This window comes from Ranitomeya imitator, chromosome 4, assembly GCF_032444005.1.
Source record: "Ranitomeya imitator isolate aRanImi1 chromosome 4, aRanImi1.pri, whole genome shotgun sequence".
In the NCBI taxonomy this organism is placed as follows: Eukaryota; Metazoa; Chordata; class Amphibia; order Anura; family Dendrobatidae; genus Ranitomeya; species Ranitomeya imitator.
Window position 1 is genome coordinate 240,263,844 of NC_091285.1, and position 18,951 is coordinate 240,282,794.

At 41.1% G+C, this 18,951-nt stretch overlaps 1 protein-coding gene across 1 annotated transcript in view; it reads right to left on the reverse strand.

Annotated features, from left to right (window-relative positions):
* The window catches only part of LOC138674484 (dynein axonemal heavy chain 3-like), a 3,367,401-nt gene that overhangs the window by 878,691 nt on the left and 2,469,759 nt on the right, over positions 1 to 18,951 (reverse strand). Inside the window, 1 exon segment of the mRNA XM_069762320.1 lies at positions 8,245 to 8,383. Coding sequence (XP_069618421.1) covers positions 8,245 to 8,383 — 139 coding nt within the window.

Below are 18,951 nucleotides of genomic sequence, written 5' to 3' on the forward strand. Positions count from 1 at the left end.
TTTCTTACCCTGCTCTTTAACCATGCTCACATTTGCCCTCACCATTTTTGCTCCACTAATCCTCACCCTCCTTCGCTATCCCCAAACCCCTGCACCCTCGAACCAAATAACTATCTCCATCTCTCTCTTACCCCCTACCTTGCTTCATCTGCAAACCTGCTCCTTAACCTCAGACCTCTCCTACTAAAATATATTGTAAGCCGACCATTCTCATTCACCCATCTGCTTTCCCTTTCTCTGCTTCTTCTCACTGCTGGCGACATATCCCCAATCCTGGCCCTCCCGCCTCATACATTACACTACTCCTCACCTCTTTACTTTTCACACTAAGAGGAACTACCGCAATCCCTCACACTTAAAATCTATGTCACTGACCCCCACCCCCTGCTTCCTCTCTCTGGAGCACTTTGGAAAGCCCACTCCAATCACAACCAGCTCCACGTGATCCACCATCTCTTTACTTCCTGCAACCTTTCCTTCCTGGCCCTCACGGAGACCTGGCTGATGCCCCCTGAAACGGCCTCCCCTGCTGCACTGAGTTATGGTGGCCTCAACTTTACCCACACTCCTTGCTCTGGCAACGGACATGGCGGAGGAGTGGGTTTCCTTCTTTCCAAATCTGCTCCTTCAACCCTATCCATCCCCCACCCTCCCTTATCCTCCCTTCTTTCGAGGTTCACTCTGTCCACATCTACTCTCCCTGTAATCTCCAAATGGCTGTCATATACCGACCACCAGGCACAGACACTGCCTTCATTGACCAATTCTCCACCTGGCTTCTTCACTTTCTCTCTGCTGACATCCCCACCATCATCATGGGTGACTTTAATATCCCTACTGACACCTGCCAGTCAGAAGTCTCAAAACTCTTGTCCCTTACCTCACCCTTTGGACTTACTCAGTGGTCCTCCCCAGCCACCCACACAGATGGACATACACTAGAGCTCATCTTCACCTGCCTCTGTTCCCGATCTAATCTCACAACCTCTCCCTTCCCCCTTTCTGACCACCATCTACTCACCTTCTCATCCTTGCCCTCCTCACCCATTCCCAATGTCCAGCCACTAGCACATCCTCGCAGAAACCTTGTGCACCTAGATATTCACAGACTCTCAGACTCTCTTCTACCTCTGTCCTCCATATCTCCACTCCATGACATGGACAGCTCCACCACTTTCTATAGTGCTACCCTCACATCAGCCATAGACTCAGTCGCCCCTCTCATGCATGGCAAAGTACAACAAATCAATAGGCAACCCTGGCATAACAATCTCACCAAAAAACTCCGACAAGCATCCAGGGTCGTGGAGCGGCATTGGAAGAAAACACATCTTCCAGATGACTTCACTGCCTTCAAACAAGCTACACTTGCTTTCAAATTAGCCCTCACCTCTGCTAGACAGATCTATTTCACAAACCTTATATCTTTATTATCCTGCATCCCAAAACAACTGTTCAGCACATTCAACTCTCTCCTCTGCCTACCACTGCCACCTCCAACTCCCCTAATCTCTGCCAAGGACTTTGCCACCTAAAAATAAGATTGACCAAACAAAGCAAACCTTTACTGTTCCACCACCCCACCAGTCCACATACCAGACCTCTGCCCTTCCCTAATAACCTCCTTCTCCAACATTACCGAAGGAGAGCTCCCTCACCTCCTTTCCAAATCACACCTCACCACCTGTGCACTTGACCCATCCCTTCCCATCTGCTCCCTAACCTCACTAACACGCTCATTCCAGCCCTAACTCAGCTCTTCAACCTATCGCTATCTTCTGGTACCTTCCCCTCTTACTTCAATCATGCCACCATCACACCCTTCCTCAAAGAAACTAACCTTGACCCAACTGCTGTGCCCAGCTATTGCCCCATATCACTGCTCCCATTTGCGTCCAAACTCCTTGAGCAGCATGTCCATGCTCAACTTTCCTCCCACCTCTCATCTAACTCTCTCCTTGACAACTTCTAATATAGCTTCCACCCCACCACTCCATTGAAACTGCCCTGACCAAAATTACTAATGACTTAGCCAAAGCTAACAGACAGTTCTCCATCCTCCTCCTTCTCGACCTGTCCTCTGCCTTCGACACAGTTGACCACTGCCTACTTCTACAGATTCCTTCTTCCCTTGGATCAAAGACCTTGTCCTGTCCTGGATTGCCTCATACCTACCGACCGCACATTTAGCGTTTCCCACTTCCACACTACCTCCTCTTCCCACCCTCTCTCTGTTGGAGTCCCTTAAGGCTCTGTCCTGGGGCCCCTACTTTTGTCCATCTATATCCATGGCCTAGGACAATTCATAAAGTCCCATGGCTTCCAGTACCACCTGTATGTGGACGACACTCAGATCTACCTCTCTTGCTCAGATGTCACCTCTCTGGTGTCCAGAGTCCAGGAGTGCCTATCAGCCATATCCTCCTTCTTCACCTCTCGCTTCCTAAAACTCAATGGAGACAAAACCAAACTCATCATCTTTCCTCCATCTCACGTACCTCCCCTACCCGACCTATCTATTATGGTAAACGGCATCATGCTCTCTCCCTCACCAGAAATCTGCTGTCTCGGAGTAACTCTCGATTATGCCCTGTCCTTCAAACCTCACGTCCAAACTCTTGCCACCTCCTGTCGCCTCCAACTCAAAAATATTTCCAGAATCTGTCCCTTCCTCAGCCTTCAATCTACTAAAACTCTTGTGCGTGTCCTCATCATCTCCTGCCTCGATTAATGCAACACCCTCCTCTGTGGCCTCCCCGCTATCTCTCTTGCACCACTCCAGTCTGTACTCAACTCTGCTGCCCGACTAATGCACCTCTCTCCTTGCTACTCCCCTGTTTCTCCCCTCTGCAAATCCCTCCGCTTTTGATTTCATCGAATTTATAGTAGATCTTTACAAATCAACCAGAAAAATGCATCTGAATAAATAATTTATTAACAAAAATCCATAAAAAGATGCAGTAGATATTAATAAAAATAAAAAAGTTCATCTACTAGGATGTTCAGCATCTACCACACAAAAGGATAAAGATATGGCTGAAGAAATCAAATTGTTTCTAATTTTGAATAAGAAACACCAATGGTGTCTAATACTATAAACATTAACCCCACAACACTTTTTTTGGGAGGAGTTAAATTGTCTTTTCATCATATGACCTCAAATAATGCTTTCAGACCTCAAATAATTCAAAGAAAAAAAGTTCTTAATCATTTAGAAACATCAATACTAATGTTTTAACTCAGGAAGAGTTCAGAAATCAATATTTTGTGGACTAACCATGATTTTTAATCACAGCTTTTATGTGTCTTGGCATGCTTTCCACCAGTCTTACACACTGCTTCTGGCGCAAAAATTTAAGCAGTTCTTCTTTATATGATGTCTTGTGACTATCCATCATCCTCTTGATTACATTCCAGAGGCTTTAAATGGGGTTTAGGTCTGGATATTGAGCTGCCCATGACAGGGTTTTGATGTGGTGGTCTCTTAATTTTTGCCAGAGCTGTATACCAAAATTACATAAAAATTTAAAATTACTTCCAGGACGTCTTATTGTTACTGGAATAGGGTCTGTTACAGAATCCTTGTCCAAATTCCTGGACAGGCAGTTAAAACCACTATTGAAAATATTTCAAACATATATAAAGGATACTGGAGACTTTCAAGAATCGCATCTGAGATAGACTGGCAGGAAGATTCCAAACTAGCGGCAAATGATGTGGAAAGTCTGTATACCCGTATTCCACAAAAATTAGGAATAGAAACTGTAAAAAGCTTGTAAGAAAAAACTTTTGATTTAAAAGACTGGATAGACTTTATCCTTGAAGGTTTGAACTTTGTTCTTTCAGATAATGCTTTTTCTTTTGTCATCAACAGGTATTTCCAGACATCTGTTGCATGCACTTTCATTTATTTGTTTTTAGCTCATTACGAAAATGAATATGTCTATAGCCAAAAAACCCATACCAGAAATACATCTGTGCATACTATTGGTTTGTGGATGATGTATTTCTTTGGAGAATTTGTACAGTATCTGCATAAAAAAACTACTATGACTATGAAATTTACATCTCATTTCACTGAAAAAAAACGGATTTTTTTGGATGTGAATTTAAAATAGAAGAGGGTAAAATAATATCAAAAGCCTTTAAAAAGCCAACAGCAATCTGGTGCCCACTAAACTCCATAGCATATTCCCGAATGTCTCAGAATTATGCTTTCGGGGATGTAACTTACCTGGGGATATGAAACATATATGGTGAACGTGCCCAGTGGTGTCCAACTTATGGCAACAGATAAATCTGCTAGTAGACCATTTGGATGCCTCTGTTTTTCTGCTTGGGGCGAGACACCCGACTCTTTCTAAAAACCTATTTAAGTTGGTTACTTTTCTTTTTATGGCTACTAAAATACACATTGCTTCGAAATGGAGGTCTCCCACATTGTCGCTACGAATGGTCAAGGAAAGGATGACTAACATCATGTTTTATGAACGCATTGAGGCTACTAGAAATGATATGTGGGATCAGTTTTTTAAGATATGGAGCCCATGGATGGACTTGCAGCCTAATTTACTCCTGAGTCGGACTCTACGTCTGTCCCCATAGTGATTCGATCTGTGGGGACAAAGTTTGTGACAAATTAAAATGTAAATGCAGACCCCCTTACCCTCCATGTTTATTCCTTGTGTTGTCTTTGTAGTGTCCCCCCTTACATCCATGATAGGTATGTGTTCTTTTATTTCTCGTTAATAGACTCCCCTGCGAGGGAGCATACTCACATTTAAACTACGTTTTATAATTGTTGAATGTTGAAATTTCAATAAAACTTTTTGAAACTAAAAAGCCGACAGCAATTAATATGCTTCTTCACTACAATAGTGCATTTCCCGAACATAATAAAAAAAGTTTAACATGTAGCCAGTATTTAAGACTTAGAAAAATCAATAGGATTGAAGGTTTTCTAAGTCAAGCAAAGGAATTAACGAATAATTTATTAACAAGAGGTTATCCAATAACCTTACTAAATGAAGCCCAAAATAGACCTACGAAAAAAAAACACATATGGTGTTATTAAAAAACCCAGAAAACAAAACAGCTAATTCGAATAGGGATAACAAAAGATTCATATTCAGTTTTAAACAAAACCCAAGTCTGACTATGATAACATTTTCAATAAAGAGAAACTGGCACTTAATAGAAAGTGACAAAGAACTAGCTATAATAGCAAAGAACAAACCACTAATGCCATATAGACAGAGCAGGAATCTTAATGATATATTAGTACATAAGAGATTTCATGAAAATAAAAGAAAACCATCTTGGTTACATGAAAATAGCCCAACAGGTAATTTTGGTTGCGGCAGCTGTTCTTTCTGCCAGATGCATATAATAGGGAAGAATTTAAGAATAGATCCAGTATCGAATAGAGCTAAGAAATTAATTACATGCCACACTGTAGTGTGAATATAAAAATGGATATTTTGAGTCCATATTGAAAAATACAGAATGCTTTCAGACCATGAGAGAGCAGCATTGCTGGTCATACATTTACAGACAGAAAATGCTCATAGTAGCACAATCATGAGAACTGTTTACTTATTGTCTGAAAGCTTGTACCTCACAAACAGTTCTATGTTTCTCTATGTTTAATGTGATTTTGTAAAACATGAAGGTTTATTTAACCTCTGTCTGTGGTAGACAACCTCTGTCTGTGGACTTTTATATTCAGGGTTTGTTGCCCATTGTTTGATGTGTGCATGATATCACTGTTTCATCTTATCTTGAAAGCTGGCCACTGGTGAAGGTGAAACTAGAGTTACTACATAGTGTAAATATGCAAATTGCCTCTTCTGAGAAAAAGAGGACTTAAACTCTATAGCGCCCTTTAACGAGTCGTGCAATATGACTTAGGATAAAAGCCAAATGAATATCTCAATTCGCAGACACGGTGTTTCGGGCTGTTGGCCCTCATCAGTGCGAAGCATGAGAACTGATTTGGCTAGGTGAGAGGCTCTGGACTGGGGTCTAAGGGGTATCGTTTCTCCTTATGGAGAGTGACATACCATCTCTGGCTTGTCAAGGTAAGGAGGCTTATTCGCCACGCAATGCTCCTCTGGGAAATAAATATGCAAATTGCCTCTTCTGAGAAAAAGAGGACAATCACTTTATAAGGCAAGAGAAATATGACTAAGGTAGAAGCAGAAACTTGAGTACCTGTATTTATATCTGTACAGTGTTGTGATACCTGCATAATTGGGGATGCCTGTGCAGTGTTGTGAATTTTCCAAGGGTTCTCTGTCTTGGTGTTGCTTCCCTGAAATTCCAGACGGATGATGTTTAAAAGCTCCTTGGTGATGATGCGTGTATATGTAGTTTATCTTTATATGTAATTAATCATTACATGTATAGTATTTAATCTTTATATGTACTTAACCTTTGTTGTTAACATATACAAAAGTGTATGCAATCATACTATTCCTTTAATTTTGCATTTTCAAATAAAATTGTATTATATTGCAAGTATTTGCCTTTCTTAAAGCCATATCTGAACCTTAGTGTTAAAAACTTGGCAATACATGCACAAAAATGTAGTTTATGTGATATACTGTCCATGTCAATTCTTTTACATTGGAAAGACAATTAGACCACTACCTATTCATTTTAGAGAAAATTTCCACATAATTACCACTCAAAAAGGCTCTTTAAAATTGATAAAACATATAGACGAATGTCATAATGCAGACCCTAAAGTACTGCGCTTTGCAGGAATTGAGTATGTAAATTACCCAAAAGATGGAGGTGTTTACAATAAGTTATTATTGAAATGAGAAGCAAAATGCATTTTAGAAAAAGATGCTCAAGGACCCCTTGGTCTGAACGACAAACTGGATATGTTAGTTTGGTTCTAATGTAATTGCCCTCACTTTTTGTATTTTTTAATTGTATGTTATTTGTTATCACACTTACAAGTTGGAACCACTCTTCCTTCCCTTTATAAATGGAAGTGTTGTAATGTCACTACCATTATGGACTCATGGAAGCGCCAGGAAGGCGTGAAATGGCCGTAGTCCGTCAGGTCTTCTTTTCAATTGAAAAACTCCACAGACACCTGCATCTCCACATGTAACTATGTTGTGTTTGTAATTGGATTAAAATCACAAGTTGACCAAGGATTGGGTTAATGCTGCTATTCTTTTCATCTTTGATGTTCTATTTAATTCACTGTATGCGTTTGCACCACCCTGAAGAGATCCTGTAAGGAAATTCATGAGGACTAGGTAATGTCAAATGCCCTAAATACCGTAATTGGTGCCTAAAATGATACTCCAATTTTTGATAATATTTTGTACTGCTACAGGACAATGGCTCAAAACACATCGCCAGACTATATGAAGGCTAAGCAACCTAGAAGGAAATGGAAGGAATGCAGTGTAAGATGACATGACCTCCACAATATGCCAAAGTGAAGCTAAAGCAACCAAAATACTCAAAACCTCTGAGAAATCCTTCAAGACTTTTGGAAATCCTTCAAGACTTTTGGAAAGTCAATCTCGGTGTCGACCTGACAAAGCTACTTGACAGTGTTTAGGGCAGGGGTCTCAAACTGCATTCCTCGGGGGCCGCAAACCATACGTGTTTTTAAGATTTCCTTAGCATTGGACAAAATGCTGTAATCATTATGTGTGTAGGTGACTAAATTATCACATGTGCAGTACAAGGAAATACTGAAAACATGACCTGTTTGCAGCCCTTGAGGAATGCAGTTTGAGACCTCTGGTTCAGGGTCTGTAAATCTGTCATCAGTGTAAAAGGCAGGTATTTTGAGGGATCGCAAGTTTAACACATATCTTGGCTTATTGTACTCCTTGTGTCCATATGTGTTCCATTGTGGTTTTGTTGCCTTCAGTCAGAATCAACGATACACACATTCCAATAATTAGAAAACCATTGCATAAACAGGTGTGTCCAAACTTTTGACTAGGTGGGATATGCTTAGAATTTGACATACATGTCTGTAAGGTGGAGATCACATTACTGTAACTTGCTCTTACTGGGAAATGGTGATACCATGTTCAGCAAGCTCAGAGAGCATTTTTTTAATTGTTGGTAACTGTTTACATGGGAGTATTGTTCAAATACTGTAAAGAAATCATACTGAACTTGCTATTGAGCTAAAAATTATCACAAAAATGGTAAAACATGATAAATCTCAAGATCAATAACATGATTATGGTAACATCTTACCTATAAGTAGAGCATGCCCACCTGGCATTTTCAGGATTCTGCTTATTCTAGAAATGTGTTCTATGGCAAAGTGAAACATTACCAGATTCATGGGTGTCTTACTTTGCTTATTGTATTGGTGTAAAAAATCCTGCATACACTAAAATACAGAAGCAAGAAATTCAAGAGAAATTACATAAATATATCAAAATGTATTCAATAAATACAATACATGAACAAAAGCATTCTGCAGTTTTAGCATAATTACAACACATGCCCATTGATGTTCCTTAAATAATCAATGTTTGAGTGCCACTATGCAGAAAAGTTAAAGCTTATAAAAGTTTACATTCTATGTACTTTCCTTCAAGGTCAACCACATATGGTGGCTAGCCTAGTATTATTGTATTAAAAATCTCAGCCTCTTCTGCCATGTATGTTTTGGCACGTCTATGTTCCCTTAGCCACACACTACATTTTAATGACTTTTGTGCACCTTCATACAAAAGCGCTAACTTAGTACCTTTCAATTTTAAGGTTCTCCGCAATAGGTCCATCTTCAGTGATGGACCGATGACTAGAGTTTCCAGTACCATTGGGTCAAATCAAATTTTACAAAGCACCATATGACCTAATCCAAGGAAATAACCAATACTAACACTGGACTGGGGTATTATAAGGAAAAAACATGATTTCCATGACTATTGTGACTGTTAAACCTTACTTGCCCATAGTGTAAATTCGGACAATATTGGCTAGATTGGGTGCTAGCCTTTGCATTGATGTTTACATAAAGATCCTTGGATGATGATGGCATCTGACCTCAATATGGGAATAGATTAACTCCGCAATTAAAATATTACTTAGTAGAATTAATAATATCTACGTTGCTCATAATGAAGTCATAGACTGTATATTGATCATGGTGTTGGAAGTTGCACTGTAGAATGTTATAATTTAAGGTCTTTTTAGAAAATATAATGAAACATCAAGACAAAACATTTTTGCTCAATTTTGTACTAGTACGAATAAAATGGGCATCATCTATCAGCTGTAATGAACAAAAATGTGCAGGCTTTCCTAGACTTTATTGCTTCAGGGCAGATGAGATCTGTTATTTATGGTGATGGTTATTCTTATTTTTGCTTTTTTTATTTTCTTAAAGCAATGAAAATGACAAAAAAGTAAAAAACAGTAATGTGTCAAATATTATGTTTATGATATTTAGTATAATGTGGGTCTCCTATGAAGACTATGGTTACAAGAATGTGCATTACGAAAAATAGTCATACTCATTTAGTATTTAGAGATATGATAAAAATGAATATTGTCTGTACTTCGTGCAAAAAACATACTGGACTAACATAGATCGATATCTTGCCTGCTAGCATGACAAGAAGAAAATATTATTGGAAAATAAAAGGATCCTTACTAGATGCTCTACTTAGTTCAAAATCATTATGGACACTCGACACAAAATATTGACTGTTTCTATTAATACATAGTATTACATAATTAACCCCTTAGTGACCGAGCCAAATTTTTGAAATCTGACCAGTGTCACTTTATGTGGTAATAACTTTGCAACGCTTCAACAAATCCCAGTGATTTTGAGATTGTTTTTTCGTGACACATTATACTTTATGATAATGGTAAATTTAGTTCAACATTTTTTGTGTTTATTTATAAAAAATATAAAAAATTTGAGAAAAATGTTAAAAAATTAGCAATTTTCTAAATTTGAATGATTATCCCTTTAATCCAGATAGTCATACAACAGCAAACCATTAATAAATAATATTTCCCACATGTCGGCTTTACATCAGCACCATTTGTAAAATGTTATTTTATTTTGTTAGCATTTTAGGAGGTTTAAAAATGTAGCAGCAATTTTTCATTTTTTCAAAGAAATTTACCACATTAATTTTTTTAGGGACTTATCCATGTTTGAAGTGACTTTAGGGGTCCCATATATTGGGAAACCCCCAAACGTGATACCATTTTAAAAACAGCACCCCTTAACATATTGAAAACTGCTGTCAGGTAGTTTATTAACCCTTCAGGTGCTTTACAGGAATTAATGCAAAGTGGCATGACAGAAATGAAAATGTGTATTTTTACCACCTAAATGTTGCTAACTTCTAAACAGATTACTACAGCCGTCAGACTCTAAGGCCGCTATTTGGTCATGAATTGCTATGGCAAACATCAGGACAACAAAATCATGATCTGAGGGCACCAATTGGGATAAAGAAGAAGCCCCCACACTCTGTTAACCATTTATAATGATGTAGTCACTATTGACAGCAGCATCTAAGGGGTTAAACAGATTTAGAAGGTGCAAATATTGATCGTGGCTGATACAGCAAGTTGTCAGCTATAGTGTACAACCAACAGATGCTGGATTGTTACCTGTATGGGGAGGCTATTCTCTTATATCTCAGGTCAGTTAAAAGACGTATTGGCGGTCATTAAACAATATTTCTAAAAAAGTAAAAATTCAAAGGCAAATAAAACTGCTACTGAGACATAAAATTTAAAATAATTGATAAAAAATAATAACAGTTTGCTTCTAGACATATCAAACAATGTCACGCATTTTCCTCTATGACTATATACCCAGAAATTAATAGTTTGACCACAATCTGGTTAGATTCTATAAAATTTGGGAAATTTTTAAACCTCAATGTACATAGATTAGTAACAAACACTATATGTTAGAAGGAAATTTGTGAAAGAACTTTATACAGTGAATAAAAAAGTCCAATCGCTGTTTCACTAGTTTAAATATGAATCTAACATTAAATAAGCACTCCTAACTATTTTTTTTTAATTAAATGTGTGAATATATGCATGTAATGTAGTGTGAGTGTATTAATATGCTCAAATACCGCCACTCTCTCCAGTGTCCAGCACCATTCTTGTCCTGTCAGTGATGTCACCGTTCAGCAGAGTCTCCGGGTTAGGACTCAGCTTTTTCAATGACAAAAGAACAGTGAATCACGTGTCGGGTATTTGGTGGGTGAGCTTCTCTGTGATTGATTATTCTCATTTCTAGTGATTTGCTGTGGGTTATATATGTTTTCGTATTTTAGCCAAATCAGTTCTCATGCTTCGCACTGACGAGGGCCAACAGCCCGAAACACCGTGTCTGCGAATTGAGATACTGATTTGGCTTTTATCCTAAGTCATATTGCACGACTTGTTAAAGGGTTGATTGTGACTTGTAGGATCGCTACTTCCAACAGGTGGCGCTATAGAGTTTAAGTCCTCTTTTTCTCAGAAGAGGCAATTTGCATATTATTTTTATATAGACACTCATGCATGTGCTTACACTGATGTGCAAAAGGGTAACAATGTTTTGAACTTTTGATTTTCAAGTTCCGTAACTCACCGTCCACTACTGCTTTGAAAGTGAGACTACCATCATTTTATAGACAATTATCTTGGCAATCTCACACATAAGTTTAACTTGCAACTATGCAACATACAGTATGGTTAGTTATGCAGATTCTGGTCATGTCAATCCATTGTTAATGATTTGCTCATAAAATTCTGAATTAAAAGTTTTATTTTTTGTTAGTATTTTGTAAATCACCTTTGGCTTTCCACACTGCCGGAATCCTTTTGGGAAAGTTCTCGATCAGATTCAAGCATGACTCTACAGAAATCTGATCCAAGGTTTCTTCCACCCATTCCCAAAAATGGTGCATACTTGTTGATTCACTTGCATATGTATACAACTTTATCTTCAACTCTACCCACAAGTGTTTGATTGGGTTGAGGTCTGGGGATTGTGGGGGCCAATCCAGCACCTCTACTTTATTGTCATTGAACTATTTCTTCTCCAATCTCGACATATGCTTCGGGTCGCTGTCCTTCTGGAACATTATGCTGTTCTTTTTATACCTATAGTACTCAAGTGTACGAAGTAACTCGTCTTGTAGGATACTCGCATATAGCTCAGCATTGGGACCACCATCAATTCTGGTCAAGTATCCAATGCCTTTGGCTGTGAAGCAACCCCATATCATTACACTTCCTCCACCGAATTTGACAGTTCCCTCAATTTCTCGATTCGTTAGCTTTTCCCCTTTGTTTATTCCTAACCTATTTGCACCCATCAGATCCTATTCGACTGACTTTTGTCTCATCGCTCCAAATCACCCATTGCCATTCTTCGGGCTGTACACTTTTTATACTTTTTTGCAAACTCGAAAGAACGACTCTTATGATGATGATGATGATGAAGTTGAGGCTTCTTCACTTTATTTCGGGCCACCATTCCATACTTGTGTAACATGCAATGCACAGTGCTTGCGTGGACATCTATAATCTCAATATTATGAAGCATACGAGCCACCTTCTCAGCTGTGTTTGTCATGCCAAGACTGATAGACCTTGTGATGACCCGACTTGTTGACTTCGATTGACTAAGATATTTTGACTGGATGTTCACCTTTTGGCTTTTTAATGCAACTCCCATAATGCAGTTTGCCAATTTTGTAAACTGAGAGACCACTATTGATAAGCTGGATGATGCTGTTTCTCTTTTCTTGAGAAATCTTCTTCATGGCTGCTCCTTGATTTGAACCAGTGACATTTCGCTTTGGAATCAACCCAATAATACACTGAGCTATTAGCGATGTGAGAAAAGGTTTTAATTAGTAGTATACAGGAAGAAAAATATTTTTCCACCAGTAGGAGCAAAACAGTAAGAATGCAATGACACAAAAAGAAACTGGATAACTAATCATATATTAAACAGTTGCGAGTCAAATTTATATATGAAACAGCGAAGATGATTTTCTATAAAATGATGGTTGTCTCACGTTGAAAGCAGTAGTGGATGGTGAGATATTGAGCCTGAAAATCAAAAGTTCACAACAACATTACCCTTTTCTTTGCCAGTGTAGCTGTAGGAGGGCTGCTTTCGGTAGGCTGAGTTGTTGTTTACACTGTAAGAATTGAATTTACCATATGATGTGATAATAGAATACAAAAACATTTGTGGGATAGATTTTAAATTTTACCTGCGTTTACGAAGAATTTTTTTAAAATAGTTTAAAAAATATATATATAAATATATATATATATATTTAATCCCACTAAGCTATTTGAACATGAGATCACTGGTAGCTGTCGTTTGCATTTTTTCCCCATAAATCAATCAAGCACATGAAAATAAGAAATTTTCTGATATGTCTTTCTTCTCCTAGACCAATCATTCATTCTCAAAATAAATTCTTGGTTCTTGGGTAAAATCTGCAGTGAATACAGATTTTGACAATTATGAGGTAAGAGTAGTGTTGAGCATTCCGATACTGCAAATATCGGGTATCAGCCGATATTCGCTGTATTTGAATTCCAATACCGAGTTCCGATAGTTTTGCGATATCGGATACCGAAATCAGAAGTTCCCACATAGTGCAATGATGCACTATAATGGAGTGTGGGCGGTGCATGGGCGGAGACTGCTTGTGTATGTGTGCGGTCGGGTCTGTGCGGCTGCCGGGGGTAAGATCGGGCCTGTCAAGGCTCTGTGCATCCTGCCAGGGCTCTGTGCAGGCTGCTGGGGCTCTGTTGGGCTCTGTGCTTTCTGCCGGGGGTCTGAACCGGACTGCCGGGGCTCTGTACGGGCCTGCCGGGGCTCTGTGCAGCCTACCAGGGCTCTGTGCGGGCTGCCGGGGGTCTGATCGGGCCTGCCGGGGCTCTGTGCGGGCTTCCGAGAGTCTGATAGGGCCTGTCGGGGATTTGTGCGGGCTGCTGGGGCTCTGTGCAGGCTACCGGGGGTCTGATTGGGCCTGCCGGGGCTCTGTGTGGGCTGCAGGGGGTCTGATCGGGCTGACGGGGCTCTGTGCGGGCTACCAGGGGTCTGATTGGGCCTGCCGGTGCTCTGTGTGGGCTGCCAGGACTCTGTGCGGGCTGCCGGGGGTCTGTGCGTGTGTGCAGGCATCGTCCGATGGGACTTCAAGTCCCATCAGACGAAGACTGCTACTGTGACAGTGATGGACACATTAGCCAATGATGGGACAGTAGTAGTCCCATCATGCTGCTAATGTGTTGAATTAAAAAAAAAATACTACATACATACTACATACATACTACATACTACATACATACTACATACTACATACTACATACATACTACATGCATACTAAATAAATACTACATACTACATACATACTACATACTACATACATACTACATACATACTACATACTACATACATACATACTACATACATACTACATACATACATACTGTATATACATACAACATACTACATACATACTACATACATGCATACTACATTAGCCAATGATGGGACAGTAGTAGTCCCATCATCCGGCTAATGTGTTGAATGAAAAAGAAACAAAAAGAAAACATACATACTACATACATACTACATACATACTACATACAGTACATTTATACATTACATATAATACATACATATAGACATACAGTACATTAAACATAGAGTACATACTCACCATTACTTGTCATTTTGATCCCCTAAACAAGTGTCATCTGTAAAAAATATTAAAATAACAAACAACCAATATACTCCCTGATCCGCAGAAATCCACGAGTGTCCCACGACGATCTCCCGTGGAGAACAGCAGCATCAGCTGATGTGACCTCTCTCTAGGGGCTCCAGGAATACAATGATGGGAGGAAGGTATCCTTCCACACTGTATTCCTCAGCCACTGTAAAAAAAATAGTCCCTAGTCTCACTTTTGTCATTGCTGTGTGAGAAATTTTCCCACGCAGAAATTGCCATAAAGTGAGACTTTGAACTATAGTAACCTCAGTGATGCACTGCAGGAGCCATTGTCTCCAGTCAGTGTGTCACTGAGGGTCCTATAGAGCAGTGACATCACCCGATGTCACTGTTCTATAGGGGAGATCATCGTGGGACACTCGTTATTAATTGGACTACGGCAGACACGTTGTATACGGTTTATTATTTTAAGTTTTTTGCAGGTGCTGTACAGCGCACCTGCAAAAAAAAGTGACGGGAGGAAGGTATCCTTCAGCACTGTATTCCTCCACCGCTGTAAAATATGTAGTCCATGTAGTATGTATGTAGTATGTATGTAGTATGTATGTTTTCTTCTTGTTTCTTTTTCATTTAACACATTAGCCGGATGATGGGACTGCTACTGTCCCATCATTGGCTAATGTGTCAATCACTGTCACTGTAGCAGGCATCGTCTGATGGGACTTGTAGTCCCATCGGACAATGCTTGCACACACGCACAGACCACCGGCAGTCCTCACAGAGCCCCTGCAGACCGCACAGAGCCCCAGCAGCCCACACAGACCTACGGCAGCCCACACAGAGCCCCGGCAGGCCCGGTCAGACCCATTGCAGCCCGCACAGAGCCCCGGCAGACTCGATCAGACCCCCAGTAGCCCACACAGAGCCCCGGCAGCCAGCACAGAGCCCCGACATGCCCGATCAGGCCCCTGGCAGCCTGCACAGAGCCCCAGTTGCCTGCACAGAGCCCCGGCAGGCCCGATCAGACCCCTGTCAGGCCGCACAGAACCCTGGCAAGCCCATACAGACCCCAGGCAGGCCACAAAGAGCCCCAGCAGGCCCGATCAGACCCCTGGCAGGGCGCACAGAGCCCCAGCAGGCCCGATCAGACCCCCTTTAGCCCACACAAAACACTCGCAGGCTGCACAGAGCCCTCGCAGGCCCGTACAGACCCCCGGCAGCCCGCACAGAGCCCCGGCAGGCCCGCACAGACCCCCAGCAGCCCGCACAGAGCCCCGAGAGGCCCATACAGATCCCCAGCAGGCCCGCCCAGACCCCGCCTGCACACACAGACACGCATAGTGTCCGCCCATGCACCGCCCACACTCTTCCCCCCTCCGGAACAGGATGTAGAAGGACTGAAAGGGCTTATTTACATTCCGATATTTGTGTCCCATTGACTTGCACTGGTATCGGTATTGGCGATATCCGATATTTTTTGGATAATGGATAATATAATTCCTTCCACTTTCTGTCATACATATTGTAGCAAAAACAGTTTTGTTCAGGAAGTGGTGAAAAAAAGACTGTATACGCATTTTAACTCAAATTTACTACTGTACGTTCCTCCTTTTCTTTATTTTCTGACTGCAATATTTTTCATTTCTTTTTTCTGTCCATAAATTTGTATCTTGCCTGAGCTATTTCTCTTAGCAGTGAACAGTTATTAATAACACAACCTGTTGACTTTTATGGAAGAACAGTTTAGACCTATCCTCTGACACATGCAGGGATCACTGTGCAGAGACAAGGGTGAATGAGCAGTCTCCATTCATTTGCTATAATTGCTACATCCTGTGTTATCTGTCTCCAACTTAACTACTTTTCAACATGGCCAATTTCCATTTTCTCATTTTTCATACTTCCTCCCCTACAACTTTTTTTATTCTTCTGTCCACATAAACGTATTAGGGCTTGCTTTTTGCTGCGACGAGTTGTACTTTTGAATGGCTACATTCAAAACAACCCACCTAATTCTGACATTGATTTTTGGGAATTGATATTATGGCATAAATTGTGTGATTAAAATTACTAGACAATATTATTGTTCTAATGAGTCTGATTACATTGATTCCAAACTTTTCTATTTTTGTATTATTTTAGTGGTGAAAAAAATCAGAAGTTTGTAAAAAAAAAAATTTTTTTTAGATTGTGTCGCCATTTTTTGAGACCCATAACGTTTTCATTTTTCAGTAGATGGAGCTGTGTGAGAGCTTTTTTGGTGGGGCAAGATGATTTTTCCATTTTAGGATAAATATGACATTTTGATTGCTTCTTGCGGCATCTTTCATAGTATTGTGGAGACCAAAAATACAATTTTGTCCTTTTGAATTTTCCTCTGTTTACATTGTTTACCGATGGGGTTAATTATTTTGACATTTTAACATTTTTTAAACTTTTGTTTTTACTTTTTACTGTATGCATTAGTTCCCTTAGAAGACCTGAACCTTTTACTATACAGCAATATCACAGTATTGCTGCTTATATTAAAAATCACAGTCTCTTTTGAAGTCCAGCCACAGTCACGAAGGTCTTCAACAGACCTCTGGCTGTCATTGCAACCTATCGGGTCTCTGCTCTGCGATCGTGTCACATGGTTGCCAATTGGCGAAAAGAATGATGAATCCCCATGTTGGCGTGTTGATAATTCCGCTGTCATAGTTTAACATTGGCTTTTCACATGTTAAGGCTGCGTTCACACGTTCCGGTTTTTTCGCGGTTTTTTTGCGGTTTTTCCCGATAAAAACGCTATAAAACCGCAAAAAAAACGCATACAAGAAGCATCCCATCATTTAGAATGAATTCCGCATGTTTTGTGCACATGATGCATTTTTTTCCGCATAAAAAACGCATCAGGCACAAAATCCGGACATGCTCATTCTTTTTGCGGTTTTTATGCGGATTTCCCTCTGCAAAATGCATTGGGAAGTGTCCGGAAAAAACCGCGTCAAAAACGCGTCAAAAACGCGGCAAAACCGCGACAAAAAACGCATGCGGATTTCTTCAGGATTTCATGCAGAAAATGTACGGTTTTTCACAGGAATTTTCTGCATGAATTCCTGAACGTGTGCACTTAGCCTAAGAGTTGCAGGCGGAGCTCCATAGGCAGATCCTGGCTGTGTTTCGCCCAGTAAGACAGCTCTATACACCTGATACCGACTTGCGCGTACATGCATAGCGGGTGTCGGTAAGTGATTAATATTGAAGGTTACCATTCATTGCAAAAATTTTGTCTAATGTTAACAAATTGACTGATGAAAAGTGATCTCTGCAAAATAGGAAATGTCAGCCTGTTGCAAGACTGCATGCTTTCCAGATCTATAATATAACGCTGGGAGCGTCACTCTGTCCGAAGCCTTTCTAGACTGCGCAAGCACCGGCGCAGTCTGGGCCTCACAGAGTGACGCTCCCAGGAGATCGCGGTATGCGTAAACAGTGAACGCACACCGCGATCTCCACCGGAGAGTCAGGGACCGCCAGGAGGGTAAGTATATTCACCTGTCCCCCGTTCCAGCGCTGCGTGCGGCTCCGTCTCCCGGGTCCTCTGCTGTGACGTTCCCAGTTCAGAGGGCGCGATCACGCGCTTAATGCGCGCCGGCGCCGCCCTCTGACTGAACAGTCAAAGCCAGAGGAGCCGGAAGATGGCGGCGCGCAGCGCTGGAATGGGACAAACAGGTGAGTATAGCAAGTGCTGGGGGCCTGAGCTAGCGGTGACTCCGGCACCTGACCCCCACAGCGCGCCGGTGTCCCCGCCTGCTCAGGCCCCCAGCACTCGACGCCCAGCGACGATAGGTGAGTATGGTATTTTTTTTTAATTATATATGGCACATGACAGAACAGGGGCGCAGGATGGCAGCAGCACATGACAGAACGGGCGCAGGATGGCAGCAGCACATGACAGAACGGGCGCAGGATGGTAGCAGCACGTGACAGAACGGGGGCGCAGGATGGCAGCAGCACATGACAGAATGGGGGCGCAAGATGGGAGCAGCACATGACAGAACGGGCGCAGGATGGGAGCAGCACATGACAGAACGGGGGCGCAGGATGGCAGCAGCACATGACAGAACGGGCGCAGGATGGGAGCAGCACATGACAGTACAGGGGCGCAGGATGGGAGCAGCACATGACAGAACGGGGGCGCAGGATGGCAGCAGCACACGACAAAACGGGGGCGCA